We start from the raw sequence: 18,438 nt of genomic DNA, 5'->3' as shown, positions 1-18,438 counted from the left end.
GACCTATTTAAAATTTTCAATCTTGCATTTAAAACTCTTCATGGCTTTCCCTCTGCCTATCTCTGTAACCTCCTCCAATCCTACAACCCCCCTTCCCCAACCTTGAACTCTACACTTCTGGCCTTTTGTGCATCCCCCCTCCCTTTGCTCCATCATTGGTGGCTGTGCCTTCAGCTGCCTTGGCCCACGCTCTGGAATTCCCTGCCTAAGCTTCTACACCTCCCTCTCCTCTTTTCAGATCCTCTATAAAACCCATCCCTTTGACCAAGATTTTGATGACTCTCCCTTAAATCTCCACCTTTAGTTTAGCGTCCATTTATTTATGACATCTCTGAAGTGCCTTAGGACGTTTTCAATGCAAGTTATTGTATTGATGTATTTTGCAGAGAATCAACTATGTTCTTGTTCAACTACTGTTCTTATAACTTCACTTTTTTTCATGGAATTGCAGTCTCTTCAATCCAGTTTAACACTGAAGGTACTTAGAATATTGTTAAACTGGAAGAAATGCTTTTTATTGATTCCTATTGTTTAATCCCAAAATTTCCCCATTGTTGAAGAGGTTAGTGTGAATTTGTCGATTAATGAGCAGCAGCAGCAGACTTTTTCATCCTCCTCTTCCCTGCCCCCTCACCCCCCAATACAATATATACTTGTTAGCTATGACATTGATGAATTGTTAGATTTGAGGAATGTCCATTAAGAACTGGACTGAAGTTGTTCAAACTCCTTTTATCCCAGTTGTCTGGGTTGGATTTGAACCTTGCGCATTGGAAAGAAGCATATTTTCGCTTTCAGTTGTACTACCCAGGTTCTTATGTCCTCATGGTACATTAAAATTTTTTAGTGCTCACAACTTGTAGTCATCATGCAAACATACTTGTACTCATGATTACCAAAAATAAACCTTGCTTTTCTAATTGATTATACTGATCCGTTTAGTGCTACATTTTTAATTCTTTATGTAGCAGAAAATAGTTTGTGATTAGCAGCTCTGTAATACGATTCCCAGTAATCTTTCAGTTCTTGTAGATCTGTTGGGGGTGTTGAGTAGCTGGTGGTATGTATAGAGTGAGAGAGAGAGATTAAATTAAGTGCAATAAAACTAGTTTGTACAAAATTGGCACTGAGTTGTGTGCTGCTCAATAGCCATTCACCTTCAGTATTTTACAATCCCATCAATATTCTAGCTGAAGTCAGTTAACTTGGCGCAGTCCCAAGATTAAACCAAGGGCTTTCCTGGTCTAATATAACTTAGACCTACAGCATTTAACCATTGAGCCATTAGGGAAACTCTCTACTTCAATCTGATTCTTGATCAGGTCATAAGTAACCTCAAAAATATTCGTTTCTTTCAAAAATGAACTTTTTGGGAGCCATCATTGTGGATAGCCACTTGTGTGTAAAGATTGTTTTTAATCCTCCCTCCTTTAAAGAAAAACATTCGTAGCAAACCTTTTTGAATTTGACACGTACTTACCGGAATTATAAAGGTTTAAGTTTTTGAACACATTGCCTTTTGCCAGCAAGTTCCTGTTGTGGACCAGGTCCTACAATGGCAGGTTTACTCTAGGTTCCTCTCTGCACAGAGCTCTTTACCTCAGGGATCTCTAAAGAATGAGGCAGACAAATGAACTTTGATTGGATTGCAAAACTTCTAGAATTACTGCAAGAAGTCCATAACACCCACAGTCACTTAGCCCCTTTACCATCCAAAAAAACCCAGAATGGGGTGAAGAAATTTCCACTGGGTGTTGGATGTAGTGAGACTACAAACCTCTTTATAAGCAGTGTAATATATTTATAATTTGACTGCACCTAATGCACGAAGGAAATCTTCCCCAAGATTCTTCTAACTAAAATGTAAAAACTCTGCCAGTGGTTCATTTGTTCACTTTTTTTCTGGTTCTTAATTTTTTTTTTTGTTTCAGGTTGCCATTCACATTTGTTACAAAAGAAGTGGCAGAAGCAACTTGTGAGTGTCTTCTGGCACAAGCCGAGGAAGCTGAGAAGAACAGCCAGACGAAAGCTGTCACTGAACGCATGATTCTGGAAGAATTTGGGCGCTGTTTAATGCAGATTATAAACTCAGCCGGAAAAGCTAAAGGAGATGCTTGTGCTCTGAGCTGCTAATCCATTTGTGCTCCACCATGGAGCTGAACAGGAAAAATCACTTGGGGAAAACTCGGCAGAGAGTTTTTTTTAAAAAAAAGCTTGAGTTCTGGGCTTGCCATGATGTTTTACAGCTGTACGGTTAGCGAAGACTTTCAATAAGTCAGAATATTCCTTCTTGGCAGACTTTCTGTGCATTGTCTGACTGAGGTGCCTTTTTAAAACTTAAAATGCTTAGAATACAGAGTAAGTAGATTTTATGATGTAAATCAGTGTGTGAATATGCAAAACCCTCATGAAGGAGACACTGTTTTGATGTTGATGGTGAAATTTTATATATTTTGCATCCCTCTATGCAAGGCTTCTTTCTCTTTGTTGACCTTTCGCCAGGATGTCATGGACACCTTGGGCATTCTTTCCCCCTCAATGATGAGTATCCTTTAGTCTGAGGTACAAACTGTCTGGATCTGACAGTGGAAGATACAGTACCTTCAATTAAACATACCCTCAGAAATTACTTGCAAAGAGCACTATGAGGATCACGTTTTTGACATAATGACTGTTTGTTTTAAAAATGTAACCGAGCCTAAGGGTGGAAATAAGATTTTGTGTGGCTGAAAAGCTTTGCATTACACATGTCCTCCTTTGTTATTGACGTAAATGTACCTGCCTGTCCTTTTGGGATACATCAATGATTGAGTTACTTGGTCCACGGCACATTGGAAATCTGTTAACCTACTGCGTGCTAGTAATTGATAGACCACAGTGGTGCTTTATTGCACTCCTTATCAACTGAAAGATACGCCTTATGTCAAGAATTACAGAATTCATCTTTGTAGGTACGATTGGTTATCAGCACTCCTGACCCTCTGACCATTTTGAAAACTTTGATGTCAGCATGTATCCACCTTGCAACAAGGCTGCCAATTAATAAGACCACAGGGTGGCACAGTAGAGTGGGGAGAGATGAGTGTTCTGCTCCTCCCACATTAAGGTCCCTATCTTGGCCATTTTGCCTTGGAAAGCTGCCACCCAGAAGCACAGACACTTTCCTGCCAAATGGGAAAATCAGAGTAAGGAGCCATCCCTGGGCCAGTATGAACAGTATTGGCAAAGGCTTAGAAGCACCTTTCAATAATGAATGAAGATCAGGAAACGGAGAGAAAGTGCTACCAAGGTGACCTCTTCTATCTTACAAAAAAAAGTCTTCAAAGGAACACAATCTTGTCACACATGGGTCATCTAGCATTGTGACAAACACACATTTTTAGGGTAAGTATATTTTTGTTATGTAAAAGCATATTTGCACGTCCTGTTTCTAAGTGTGTTCTGTTCAATGAAAATGCTACAACCATTTCAAAGATTGAAAAATAGAGGTAGTAACCTAAAAATGAGATTGTTTATCTCACGCAACATGTCATAATATCCATTAACTGTGACAGTGCAATATGCAAAAACTCAAGACACACCTTTTTTTAAATCTTAAATTTTTTTTGTAAAATGTGGGCAAAACTGGCTATTTCCTTTTTTTTCAATTTGACGATTAAAACTCCACAGTATCCCAATGCTTTTTAAAACAAAAAAGTGCTGTCTAAAGTTCAGCTACGTGATTCCCCTATGTGATATGCAGCTGTAGAAAGACATCTTGCAAGTGTTGCCTGACTGACCTCAAAATTGAACAGTCGGCTTATTAAAACTTGGTACCACAAGTGTTCAGTGGCATAACCTTCTCTCAACTTTTTTGTTAATTACTGCTATTTTCATATAACTTAAGGAATAGCCTGTTAACATACTGAAAAACAAATGTTTTTAAAATGTATTTTTACAGAACAGGGTATTTGATGCTAATTAAAATCCATACCTGCCTTAGATGAATTATTCTGAGTGTATAAAATATGAATTAATAGCTAATTGGCTTCTCAAGCTTGTACTTTATCAGGTTTCAGTTGGGGATATGCATAGTCTTTGCTGTACCAATAATTGAAATACTATACTAATTTGTATATATTCTGTAACTTTTAGTCTCTGCAGCTGTATTATGTGTATTTAATATTGTATACAAAGACTTTGGTCATCTAAATAGAATTCAGACTACATGTGTAGATTGTGAAAATAGTGTAGCTATTGCTGTGGTTGTTATACTGGCATTAATTTGAAGGTGCAGTTTTCATACCTTTTCTGGTTTTTCTATGTATTTTCCTCAGTGATTTATCTGTACTTCTGCATTAGTGTAGTAATGAGCTTTTTTTCTTTTTTCACCCCCGTCAAATACAATGCAAAAGCTTTTTGTAATCCAAATATTAAATGGATTAATTGCCTTCTGAAAGCAGAAGTATGCTTTATATTAATTTCGGTTAAATCCATTTGTTTAGACTTTTTAATGCAAACTGGGAAGGTTATGATAGATGTAAAACTTTAGGTAATATTCATCAGTTAGATTTTTTTTTGATAATTTGGTCATTTTAATACCCTTTGACACCTTTAACCTGGCAGCCAGATCAGTGAACATCAGTGCTTGAATGGATAATGTAAATAAGCTCTCCAGAAACCAGCCATCACATTTGGATATTTCAAATACAAGCTTCAGGATGCCCATTTTCAAGTTTACATTATAAAGCAGCATTTGTCCTTTGTGTTGATGGTAGTCCTTGTAATATGACTTTCACAAATGTATTTATGCTATAACTGTTTACTGCTTTTTAATCTGTTAATTTTGGGAGGATTAGACATGGAAAAAGCATGATTACCAGTAGAGATTCCTTACATTGCTGTTTATGTTCAGTTAGATGAGCCCTGTGTAGACAGATCCAAGATAAATGAAGTATTCTGTTCAAACCTTCATAAGCAATCCTCAACTTAGCAAGTATTAATAATGAGTCATCTCATCAGCTGCAGTGATCAGCTTTGTATCTGCTTGTTATGATTGTGAAGGGGCCAATCGTTACCTACACTTTTTAGGTATTGATTGTAAGAGATTAATAAAGGATGAGAAAGTTTAGAGAACAAACCTAAGATCATTCATGTTTGAGAATTCAGTTTTAAAGTGTATATGCTAAAACAATGAGTGTTGGCCTGTAACCATTAAAGTAAGAAAAGTCTTGTAGAGTCTAGGCTTCTATTTTTTGCAGGGTGTGGGAAGGTGCAACACACTGGGGTTACTAGTGTATGGTACTATGGAGCGCTGGGACACAGGTTCTTTACCCTGTGATCTAAGTTTCAATTCCCCAGCTGCATTGTAATAGGTAAGTGCTGAGAGGAGCCTAGTCACCCCACAGGTCATCTTCTTACTGCTCTTGGATACTTCCTAGCAACTGTCCAAGTGGCATTGGATGACACCAATGAGCAGATGACCCCCAGCCCTCACACTTGCTATTTGTGTATGATCCAGGGAGAAAAGGATTTCCTACCTTACCAAAAGTAAAGTTAGATAAGATATTTTGTAGTTTAACCTTGCTTGCTTTGTGTTCGGATTTCCTCTCCTTTTTCTGATCTGTGCACATCATTTCCCAGCCAAGAGAGCAGGTAAACAACTTGTGACAGGCTTGACATGAGTTATGAGAAGCTAGATTTTGGTGGGTTTCTTCTATGGATGTTTCCCCACTAACTCTGGTTGAATCATAAAGTAACTAGGCGTTTGTACTCTTATTCTGCCTCTCTGGAACAGTGCTTTGAACTTGTTAATTGCTGTCTACCTGCACTAGCAGAGGTGTTTCTCGGCCTCTCATTTTGTAAAATTCCAACTGTGATGGCATATCCCATGGACACCATGTACTAGTTCCCATGAAGTGATGGGTTACAGATTTGTGTGGGGTTTTTTTTCCAGCCTTCAGCATTGCAGTGAGATTCCAAGCACTCCTTTTGATTTTTTTTTTCTCTGTCTCTCTTTCCCTGTCTCCTTCATGGGGAGAATTACCAGTCACCTGTTCTTGAATACCTTGCAACAGCTGATTCAGAATGCCATTGGCAAAAGCCTTGAAGCAGGTTGGCCATGATTGGTGCATAGTTAAGGAAGATATGGGAGAAAATAGCTTGCATGTTCCCCAAAATAAACACAACTTCAAAAGTCCTTCAGACGTTGCTGGTCCCAGGATTCCAAATGTAATGTTGTCCTACTTGATCCTGTTGTGATACCCGACTTTCACTAACAATAGATCGAAAATTGAAGTCTTTATTTTTTTCCCTATCCTAAACCTATAACTGAGCCCCTTCTCCTTTTGTGATTATTGATCTTTGGGTAATACTAGATTTTCCCCATCACAAATCACGTCTAACAGGAACTGTTCTACATTATGATTTTTAGAGGTACATTTTTTAAATAATTAGTGTTGACCATAATGAGACTGGACATTTTTATTGTCCTAGCAAACCTGATGAAATCATGATAGCCTTACTAGTTGCACTGCCATATTTTGTGTGAAATTTCTGAGGGGGTAACAAAAGATTGTTGGTGTGTGAAGTATTACTGTATAACTAACTACATGCAGGAGCCATTTTATTGCACAACTTTCTAATCTCAAGGGGTGGAAGAATTAATCAAGCAAAAGGATGTTGATTTTTAAAAGTTGCAGTTATACTGTCACTTTTACATTGTTTCCATATTGCAGCACTGCAAAAGTGACCATTACTGTAAAGTTAGGTCATGATCTGACTCTGGAGCAAAGACGTGTTCGGCCCTGCCCTTCATGGAGGCTATTTCACGCTTTTTGGACTTGACGCTCTGCTGGAGTTGTGATGTCAAACTGGGTTTGTTGGACCTCCTGGGCACTTTATAAACTGAAGTAGATTTTTCTTAATGTTCTGAGAAAGTGGATTCTCCTGTTTGTGCTTGCAAAACATTTAATATTGACTCGTAGGGATGAAAGCTCTGCATGTATAAGTACGTTTACTCCGAGCACTCTCATGGCAGAGTACGAGCTTGCAGCGCTGAGGGCTGCAAAACAGTATTTGTTGCTTCTGGTCTCAGACTGATAATGGAAAAAAAAGGATCTCGGACCATTACACTTGTGTGGCTTTGCCTATGCTGCTTTTTGAATTAACAAGCGAGGACTTAGGAAGTGTGGTAGTGTCAGCTGGTATCATTTCCCTAGCTTCTATGTTTTTTAGTTGCGCTCTCCCAACATTTGTCCATGTGTATAATATATATATATATATATCTTTTTTGTAAATCATTCTTGTTTTAATAGTTTTTATATATTCTGCAGTATACTGAAACTGATGTATGTATTTAATTGCAGTTGCTGTTTGAAAGGTTTCTGACTGCTGCACTACTTGATGATCTTGGTATGACTGTCAGATTTGTTCACTTATTTCTGTGGAGAATAAATCAGCTTTAACTACCCTAGCACAGGGTTTCTAATTCTTTATCCTCCACCTCATTTATTACTTCACACATTTAAAGGGAATCATCACCGTGTTAAACACTGCATACACACCAACCACTTTAAAGGGATCTGCAGCAGTTTTCATTATTTGTTTTTCTTGAATGTGATGACTTTTGGAGAGAAATTGAGATCACATCAATTTGATGGAAACTATATAATTTAATTATAACTGCTTTTGAAGTAACAGCCTCACATTATCTGTATGCTATTAATAGGATTTCAGCTGCGTGCTTAGTAAGCTGAAAAATATTAAGTTGCAGTGGTTAGAACAAAACTGAATAAAGACATAGTTTCATCAAGTGTTTCAAGTTCATCAACTTGATAATTTACATTTTAAATGGAATTCTGAAGCTATTTTATTTGTTTATCAATTATTTTAATTGTAACTTCTGTTTATTAGAGACAAACTGATTTTTTTGTAATGTACTTATGCCAATTTTTATATATGGTAAATAGCTGCATTTATAATAAATTGTATCATTGGCCAATTGTTTTATTGCTCATTTGTCTTGATTTTAACTGCCAAAAGTTTTATTTTGGAATGTTGCTATTAAAACTGGTGTTTCTGGCCTCCTAGCCTACGATCCAGAATGGTTGGATACAGGGGATGGCCAGAATATACAACGGGTAATTCAGAAGAAAGGTGACATTCTCTCTACAGATCGTGACAGACTTGCTGAATATTTCCAGAATTTTCTGTCTTTATTTCAGATTTCCAGCTGTCTCTCCATATTGATAGAAGGCCTGCTTGTAGCTCAGCAGTCAATCAAAGGGAGGCTTGTGTGTGGTAAGATGTGATATGTATGGTATAAGATTTTCAACTGAGGGAGTTTCTAATCCCTAAAAGACCCATGCCTCAGTTTGCTGAGCCTCCCTACTGGAGAATAAAGGGATTCTGATGTAGCCCAAAGGCTAGTTCCATGATAATTGACAGTGTGTTTTCCCCCACCCCAATCAACATGTGACTCAAGCACTTATGGACATATCTGAGTTGGAATAAGTGTTATTTGGCTTATGCCTAGAATTGGGGAAGTATCATCTAGTCTGGGCCGCTTTCCTTCAAGGTGACGACACAACCCCAAAACACATCCCAGGAGAAGATCACCAGACCAACTTAGAAGGGAAATAAGTCAACAGCACTGACCTGCCTAAAGCCAGGCAAAGAGGGTTACTCTCTAACCAACAAAACTAAGGAAAGGACTACTTACCCCTTAACTCCATGATATCCCAAGGGTCATGAGTGAATGTCAAGTTACCTCTGTGTTGCTCTCTCTGAAGGCACTGCTGTGCCAACAGATCTAAATACAAATGCACTCTCCTGAAATCAGTGTACATGTCAATTCAGAAAATTGTGTCTGCATATGAACTCTTTTAAATCTTTATTTTTAAATGTTTATTTCACTCTTCTGTGATGCTCTGTACGAGATGTAATTTTGCAATTGTGTAGTATATGATGAACCTAATAATGCAATTAATTAAATAGGTTTAACAGTTGCCAAAATACTTGAAATACTCAATCTCAATTAATCATTGCAAATAAAAGCATTTGTATGTGTTAAATGATTTGCCAAATATAGACTTCATATCACACTCTAATATTATCTGCTTCCTTATATTGTGTGGTGTGCCAGTGAGGCATATGATTCAGAAAGCTGTTGGGTTCATTCACTTGTCTGTGCTAAGTTAGCCAGTGTGGTTGTACTACGATTAGTCTTGGTTCTTGGATTAGGGATAAAAAATCTTGGCCTAGGTTCCTGTTGCTGTCTGGTGACCTCTACTAGATGTGTGTGTGGATAGGGGATGAGGACAGGGTTGATCTGGGCTGTGATACCAATGTGTTCCATGTAGAGTCCAGCTTCAAGAATAGCCATTTGGGTGGCTGCCAATATCTTTGTAAATATACTCCACCATGAGCACGTCCTCTTCAGGAGAAGGAGGTACAGGAGGCAACAACTATGACAAATTTTGTTGGAGTAATGGATTTGAACTCAATAGATGCAAGTTTATATTTTCTCTTAGAAAACTTAAACTAATTGAAGAAGTTGCTTATCTAGCAACTGTATTCAGGGATTTCATTCTCCTGTTTGCCCTATCTAATTTTCTTTTTTGTATTATGCTGAGGTGGTAACTGTGCACTTAGCTGTAGTTTTTTAATGTAGAAGTTAATTAACTGCAAATATGTAGTTCTCTCACCATCAGCTGCAGTTAGGAATATAATATGCCCACCTTCATTTGTTCTGGTGGTACCAGAGCCTGTTTGTGATTCTAACAAGCTGGCATTGATTTCACTGGTTTGGAAAGGGGGAAAAATGTCTTCTCTTCACCTCACCAATGTTACTACAGTCATTCAGCTTTTCCTGAAAATTTTGTTCAATACCAGTCTCCCTTTTTTTCCTGAAGAAATAGGCTCCTTGCTGGAGTACAGTGTCACTCATACCAGTCACCTTCCACTACCACCTCACTTAAGTGGCCCATATTCGTGTGTGATTTTTACAGTGGGTGTAACAGGCTATTCAGCTGTGCAGAGCTTCACAGTGTAGCCTGATACTGTACTTGGAGGATGTCCACACATCATCTTTCAGCAACAGTTGCTGGGTAGCAATCAGGTGTAGGAACGACAAAATAGGGTCCTGGTTGATTTTCTCCATCCTTACTAAGATGCTGAGATCAAAAGTAATGCCTCTATTACTATCTGACTGAGATCAGTTAACAGACTGGGGATCAAATCTGGGACTTTCCTGGTCTATATAGATCAGCCATTTATGAGAAACTTATGGAATTATGCAGAAGCACCGGGATTGTTTCCTGGTGAGAGAATCTTCCCTTCCTTCTCCGCAGGAGATTTCACAGTTGGGGTGCAGTCCACAATAGCTGAGATCAGTTAATTTAGGGCAGACTAGGAATCAAATCTGGTTATGTGCCATGGGGGATTGCCTTTAACCACTAGGTAATTATGGAGCTACAGCTCTATTTTAGAATATTTTGTAGGAATAAAAATTCCCATTCTTTTCTGGTGCTATATACTCAGGTTTATATTTCCAGATTTTACCCCAATGCTTTTTCATGTTCATGGCTGGACTGTAGACAGCATTCTTTATGCATTGGTACCTTCATATTCTCCAGGTTTAACGGTAAACATAGAAAATAGGAGCAGGAGTAGGCCATTCGGCCTTTCGAGCCTGCTCCGCCATTTAATATGATCATGGCTGATCCTCTATCTCAATACCATATTCCTGCACTCTCCCCATACCCTTTGATGCCTTTTGTGTCTAGAAATCTATCTAGCTCCTTAAATATATTCATTGACTTGGCCTTCCATAGCCTCCTGAGGTTGAGGATTCCACAGGTTGAGTGAAGAAATTTCTCCTCAGCTGAGTCCTAAATGTCCTACCCCGTATCCTGAGACTGTGACCCCTCGTTCTGGACCCCCCCCCCAAGCCAGGGGAAACATCCTCCCTGCATCCACTGTCTAGCCCTGTCAGAATTTTATGTTTCAATGAGATCCCCTCTCATTCTTCTAAACTCGAGTCGACCCAATCTCTCTTCATATGATAGTCCTGCCATCCCAGGAATCAGTCTGGTGAGCCTTCGCTGCACTCCCTCTATGGCAAGTATATCCTTTCTTGGATAAGGAGACCAAAACTGCACACAATACTCCAGGTGAGTGCAACGGAGCACCAAGTGAGACAGCTGAGAGTTTGGTGAGTGTGGGAGTTCGGTGAAGTGGGGGAAGGAGGTGCTGCTTTGCCTTGCTTTTCCTAACTTTTTCCGCAGAGCGGTGGCGGACCTGAGCAGCAGAGGACTGAGAGTGGGGAATAAAAGCAGCAGCAGACCTGCAACAAGAGAAAACTACTGTGCGACGTCACAGGTGAGGCAGGAGAGTCCAAGAGGTGAGCACGGTATAAAAAGGAGACGGAGAACAGGAGGAGAGTCTGAGAGGTGAACGCAGTGTAAATCTTAGGCAAGTCATGGCAGCAGAGCTCAAACCAGTGATATGCTCGTCCTGCACTATGTGGGAAGTCATGGACACTACCAGTGTCCCTGGCGACCGTGTGTACAGGAAGTGTGTCCAGCTGCAGCTACTGGCTAACTGCATTTCGGTGCTGGAGCTGTGGGTGGATTCACTGTGGAGCATCAGTGATGCTGAGACTATCGTGGACAGCACGTTCAGTGAGGTGGTCACACCGCAGGTAAAGATTACGCAGGCAGAAAGGAAATGGGTGACCGCCAGACAGAGTAAAAGGACTAGGCAGGTAGAGCAGCAGTCCCCTGGGGCCATCTCCCTCTCTGATATTCTGCTTTGGATACTGTTGGGGGAGATGGCTTATCAGGGGAAAGCAGCAAGAGTCAAGTTCGTGGCACCACGGGTGGCTCTGCTGCATAGGAGGGGAGGAAGAGGAGTGGCAGGGCTATAGTAATAGGGGATTCAATTGTAAGGGGAACGGATAGGCGTTTCTACGGCCGCAAACGTGATTCCAGGATGGTATGTTACCTCCCTGGTGCTAGGATCAAGGATGTCACTGAGTAGCTGCTGGACATTCTGGAGGGGGAGGGTGAACAGCCAGTAGTCATCGTCCATATCGGTACCAATGACATAGATTTTTTTTAAAAAAGGGATGAGGTCCTGCAAGGTGAATTTAAGGAGTTAAGAGATGAATTAAAAAGCTGGACTTCAAAGGTAGTGATCTCAGGATTACTACCAGTGCCATGTGCTAGTGAGTGTAGGAACAGGAGAATAGACTGGATGAATGCGTGGCTGCAGGGATGGTGTAGGAGGGAGGGATTTAGATTCCTGGGACATTGGGACCGGTTCTGGGGAAGGTGGGACCTGTACAAGCGGGACGCTACACCTGAGCAGGACCAGGACCAATGCCCTCGTGGGGGTGTTTGCTAGTGCTGTTGGGGAAGGTTTAAACTAGAGTGGCAGGGGGATGGGAACCTGAGTGGGGAGTCAGAAGGGAGTAAAGTTGAGAGCAACAAAAGAGGGGAAGACCCAGGGGAAATTTACAATACAAATAGTACAAACAGTTGTTCAAGAACAAGTGAAAGGGAAAAGCGTACAGCAGCAGAAAGAAAGTGTACTTTAGGCACTACAGATAGTGAAAACTAGAAGGCGTAAGGTGATTAACCCAGCGTCCAACTAAGAGTTCTATATACAAATGCACGGAGTATAAGGAATAAATTAAATGAAGTACAGGTTCAAATTCAAATTGGAGGGTATGACATGATAGCTATTACTGAGACATGGCTGCAGGATGGGCAGGATTGGGAACTGAATATATCGGGTTATAAGGTCTACAGGAGAGATAGGGAAAATGGAAGAGGGGGAGGAGTAGCCTTAGTGATTAGAGATGAAGTCACTTCAAAGATAAAGGAGGATATAACGAGAGGTAAGCAGCCAACAGAGACCTTATGGGTTGAATTGAGAAATAGGAAAGGATCTAAGACAATAGTGGGAGTTGTGTATAGGACCCCTGGCAGCAGCTCTGAAGTGCTAGATTGTATAAATGCAGAAATTAGACAAGTGTGTAACAAAGGCATAGTGGTCTTAATGGGGGACTTTAACCTTCACATAGATTGGGAAAAGCAGACTAGCAACTGTCAGAAAGGTAGTGAATTTCTTGTGTGTCCGGGATAGTTTTCTACAGCAGTATGTCCGAGAGGCAACAAAGAGGTAAGCCATACTAGATTTAGTAATGAGTGATGAACCAGATTTAGTTAACAACTTAACTGTGCGTGAACATCTATCCAATAGCGATTATGACATGATCGAGTTCAATGTAGTGTTTGAAAGGGAAAAAAAGTGAGTCAGCTGCTAAGATTCTAGACTTGGGTAAGGCTGACTTCAATGGGATGAGACAGAGACTGTCCACAGTAAACTGGGCAAATCTGTTAATGGGTAAAACGACTGATGATCAGTGGGAAATGTTTAAAGAAACATTTAACGTGATACAGAATCGGTTTATACCCCTGAGGGGCAAGAACTCTACTTGCCAAAAAAACCAGCCATGGACAACTAAAGAGGTAAGGAACAGTGTAAGACATAAGGAAAGGGCATACAAAAAATGGCATAGATCCTGGTTAAAAACAGTGGATGTCCAAAGGGACCTAGGGGTACAGGTACATAGATCATTGAAGCGTCATGAACAGGTGCAGAAAATAATCAATAAGGCTTGTTGACCGGAGGTCACCGGTTACGGTTACTGGCTTAGTACACAGAGGAGAAGAGTCAATTCTCTCAACTCTCAATTCACTTTATTCATGCCATTAGATCATATACATATAGCTTATACGTCTGGTTAGATATAGGCATGCAGTTTCCACCAGGTTATACAGTCTTATACCCAAACTAAGATCTAAACGCACACCCACTAGGTTTCTCTGACACTCCGAGTGGTCACAGAATATAAAGGATAATACCCGAAAAGGAGAGCTGACACTCGCCAGGCATTCCGTTCTCTCTCTCTCGATGTCGTCTCTACGTCCCTGACGTAGGGTCTTCCACTTCTGCAATGGTTGGTCTCCGGAGTCTTTGCTCTGGCTCCACGCCTCAGATCCTTCATTCTTATTCCGAATCTTATCTCTTCAGGCTGTGCTGTCTCTCTCTTTCGTTGGTTTAGGCTTTTTCGCTTTTGCCTGGGTCTTCTCATTGGCTCTGTCCCAAGGACTTAGGTAGCATTACCTCATTACTCCTTTTCTAAATAAGGACTTGTGTCTTATCACATCTCCTTTGTCTTTCACAAAACTTGGTTAATTCAAACCGGTTCCAGGCAGCTGAGGCCAGTAACTGAACCCAGGTTACTTTAGTTCAAAAGTCATTCCTGCCTGTATGCATCAGCAGCCGACGTCTCAGGTTACCGCAGCCCCTAGCCAACAGGCTAATGGAATGCTGGTCTTTATATCTAGAGGACTAGAGTACAAGGGGGCAAAAGTTATGCTGCAGCGACACGAAACCCTGGTTAGATCGCACCTGGAGTACTGAGAGCAGTTCTGGGCACCGCAGCTTCGGAAGGACATATTGGCCTTTGAGGGAGTGCAGCGTAGGTTTACTAGAATAATACCCGGACTTCAAGGGTGAAGTTACGAGGAGAGATTACACAAATTGGGGTTGTATTCTCTGGAGTTTCGAAGGTTAAGGGGTGATCTGATCGAAGTTTATAAGATATTAAGGGGAACAGATAGGGTGGATAGAGAGAAACTATTTCCGCTGGTTGGGGATTCTAGGAGTAGGGGGCAATGTCTAAAAATTAGAGCCAGACCTTTCGAGCCAGATTAGAAAACATTTCTACACCCAAAGGGTGGTAGAAGTTTGGAACTCTCTTCCGCAAACGGCAATTGATACTAGCTCAATTGCTAAATTTAAATCTGAGATAGATAGCTTTTTGGCAACCAAAGGTATTAAGGGATATGGGCCAAAGGCAGGTATATGGAATTAGATCACAAATCAGCCATGATCTTATCAAATGGCGGAGTAGGCACGAGGGGCTGAATGGCCTACTCCTGTTCCTATGGTCTCACCCAGGCCCTGTATAACTGCAGTAAGACATCCTTGGTCCTGTACTCAAATCCTCTTGCAATGAAGGCCAACATACCATTAGCCTTCCTAACTGCTTGCTGCACCTGCCTGTTTGCTTTCAGTGACTGGTGTACAAAGTCCCTCTGTACATCAACATTTCCCAATCTATCACCATTTAAATAATACTCTGCCTTTGTTTTTCCTTCCGAAGTGGATAACTTCACATTTATCCACATTATACTGCATCTGCCATGTATTTGCCCACTCACTCAACTTGTCTAAATCACCTTGAAGCCTCTTTGCATCTTCCTCACAACTCACGATCCCACCTAGTTTTGTGTCGTCAGCAAACTTGGAAATATTACATTTGGTTCCCTCATCCAAATCATTGATATATATTGTGAATAGCTGGGGCCCAAGCACTGATCCCTGCGGTACCCCACTAGTCACTGCCTGCTACCCTGAAAAAGACCCATTTATTTCTACTGTTTCCTGTCTGTTAACCAATTTTCAATCCATGCCAGTATATTACCCCCAATCCCATGTGCTTTAATTTTGCACACTAACCTCTTATGTGGAACTTTATCAAAGGCCTTCTGAAAATGCAAATAAACCACATCCACTGGTTCTCCCTTATCTATTCTACCAGTTACATCCTCAAAAAACTCCAGTAGGTTTGTCAAACATGATTTCCCTTTCATAAACCCATGTTGACTTTGTCTAATCCGTTGATATTTTCTAAGTGCCCTGTTTTCACATCTAGCATTTTCCCTGCTACTGATGTTAGGCTAACCGATCTGTAGTTCCCTGTTTTCTCTCCCTTTTTTAAATAGTGGGGTTACATTTGCCACCCTCCAATCTGCAGGGACTGTTCCATAATCTATAGAATTTTGGAAGATGACAACTAATGCATCCACTATTTCCATGTCTACCTCTTTTGGTATTCTGGGATGCAGATTATCAGGCCCTGGGATTTATTGGCTTTCAGTCGCATTAATTTCTCCAGCACTTTTTTACTAATACTAATTTCCTTTAATTCCTCCTTCTCACTAGTCCCTTGGTTCCCTAGCATTTGAGAAGTTATTTGTGTCCTCTTCTGTGAAGACAGAACTAAAGTATTTGTTTAATTGCTCTGCCATTTCCTTGTTCCCCATTATAAATTCTCCTGTTTCTGACTGTAAGGGACCTACATTTGTCTTCACTAATCTTTTTCTTTTCAGTCCACTTTTATGTTCTTCGCAAGTTTACTCATACTCTATTTTTCCCCTTATAATCAATCTCTTGGTCCTTTTTTGCTGAATTCTAAACTGCTCCCAATCCTCAGGCTTGCTACTTTTTCTGGCAGCTTTACATGACTCCTCTTTGGATCTAATACTATCCTTAATTTCTTTTGTTAGCCATGGTTGGGCTGCTTTTCCTTTTGTATTTTTGCGCCAGAAAGGATTGTATAATTGTTGCAATTCATGCATTCGTTCCTTAAATGTTAGCCATTGCCTATCCACCGTCATGCCTTTTAATGAAGCTTCCCAATCTATCATAGCCAACTCGCTCCTCATACCTTCATAGTTTCCTTTATTTAGATTTAGGACCCTAGTTTTGGATTGGACTACTTTACTTTCCATCTTAATAAAGAATTCTATCATGTTTTGGTTACTCTTCCCTAAAGGACCCTGCACAACAAGATTACTAATTAACCCCTTCTCATTGCACAATACCCAATCCTGGATAGCCTGTTCCCTGGTTGGCTCCTCAACATACTGGTCGAAAAAATCATCTTGTACACACTCCAGGAATTCATTTTCCACAGTATTACTGCTAATTTGGTTTGGCCAGACTGTATGTAGATTAAAGTCACCTATGATTACCGAAATTAACCCTGAATCAAGATAAATCACTTACTGGAGAATACACAGGTTACCCACCATGTTCTTTCCATCACCTCAGAAGGCTGACAATAATATGCTGCTAGACCACTCCACAGATAGGCTGTACTATTTTTGGTCAGATTTAGTTGGAGATGAAACAGCCTATCAAATAAAAAGACGTAACATATAGAATGATAACGAAACTTGCACAACATAAAACTAGTCTGTTTAAAATCAAAAAGACTGTCTGAAATCCTTGCAGACTTTCTCAGCAAGGTCTATAAATTCAGCGTTTGATAATAAATCATATGAGATGATACTTCATGGAGCCCCTTTTGGCACATAGTGGCAATGCAAATATGAGACTGAGGACAACCAGAGTGTCCTATTTTCGAATGTAAACAGGGTTTACATTACGAGACTGAGGACAACCAGAGTGTCCTATTTTCGAATGTAAACGGGGTTTACATTACAACAGTGACTACACTTCAAAAGTTCTTCAATGACTAAAGTGCGGTGGGATGTCCTGAGGTTGTGAAAGGCACTATATAAAGGCAAGTCTTTCTTCTTTTACTATGACAGTGTAAGCAACTTCGCTGAAAGGCAACCTGCAGTTTCTCCTCGCTTCATGTGTGATATATAACCTCTGGAAAATACAATGGGAATCTTCAATCATTGACTTCTAATGCATGACACCCATAGTATAAATGGCATTTCAGGATTAAGGATCAAGTGCAACTAATATACTTTACTATTAGGAAGAATGGTATGTTATTTTCCCATGCTTTTCTTGGATCATTTGTTTGTATGAAAGACTGCCCTTAAGCAGTATAGGGAAAATGTGCAGCACACTGAAAATCTAATGATTTCAGTTCTTGAGTTGCAATGTATTTTTAAAAAAATCTATAACTACTATTTTTGTGCCATCTGGTATAGTACTACATTTGTTTAAAGTGCCACCAATTTTATTATAATAACTGACTTAATGAGCAGCAATTTCAATACTAAACATGCTCAGATTGTCTGTGAAGTCAGGAGAAACTTAGAGGAAATCAAAGGCCGTTTTGATATTTGGTGCTGTGCAATGGTTCCAGCCTTGGAGCATGGCATTCTCTCTTGGGGATACAACCAGGCCGATTTGGATAATGTAGATTGTAATTTTGGACCAATATATCCAGGGGTTTTTACTTAATTCCTTTAGTCCTCAGAAAAAGCCTTTCCTCAAAGTTTCACTTGTGGTTAATCCTACTTACTCAAGCCTATTGGAATAAATTTGTTCAACTGGCTGGATGGTTTCCTAATGTTGCTTCCTGAAATATAGTCCATAAGAGAGAGGAATAGGCCATTCGGCCCCTCGAACCTGCTCCGCCATTCAATGAGATCATGGCTCACTCCACTTTCCCGCCTTTTCCCCATATCCTTTGATTCCCTTGCTAATCAAAAATTTGTCTAACTCAGCCTTGAATGTATTCAATGACTCAGCCTCCACAGCTTTTTGGGGTAAAGAATTCCAAAGATTCATAACCCTCTGGGAGAAGAAATTCCTCCTCATTTCCGTCTTAAA

At 40.2% G+C, this 18,438-nt stretch overlaps 1 protein-coding gene across 6 annotated transcripts in view; it reads left to right on the top strand.

Annotated features, from left to right (window-relative positions):
• Nucleotides 1–8,940, top strand: part of lin54 (lin-54 DREAM MuvB core complex component) — an 89,029-nt gene extending 80,089 nt beyond the window's left edge. For 4 of the 6 annotated variants that reach the window (XM_067989950.1, XM_067989983.1, XM_067989942.1 and 1 more), the window contains 2 exons: nucleotides 1,932–3,384; nucleotides 6,717–7,970. In XM_067989950.1, coding sequence (XP_067846051.1) covers nucleotides 1,932–2,133 — 202 coding nt within the window. In that variant the 3' untranslated portion in view covers nucleotides 2,134–3,384; nucleotides 6,717–7,970. Of the gene's footprint in view, nucleotides 1–1,931; nucleotides 3,385–6,716; nucleotides 7,971–8,204 lie in introns of those variants that run through there. The other 2 variants (XM_067989974.1, XM_067989960.1) reach the window with 2 other exon arrangements.
• The last annotated feature ends 9,498 nt before the right edge of the window (nucleotides 8,941–18,438 follow it).

Source organism: Heptranchias perlo, chromosome 1 (genome assembly GCF_035084215.1).
Source record: "Heptranchias perlo isolate sHepPer1 chromosome 1, sHepPer1.hap1, whole genome shotgun sequence".
NCBI classification, from domain to species: domain Eukaryota; kingdom Metazoa; phylum Chordata; class Chondrichthyes; order Hexanchiformes; family Hexanchidae; genus Heptranchias; species Heptranchias perlo.
The sequence above is the reverse complement of the archived record's forward strand: the minus strand, read 5'-3'. Positions and strand labels throughout refer to the sequence as shown.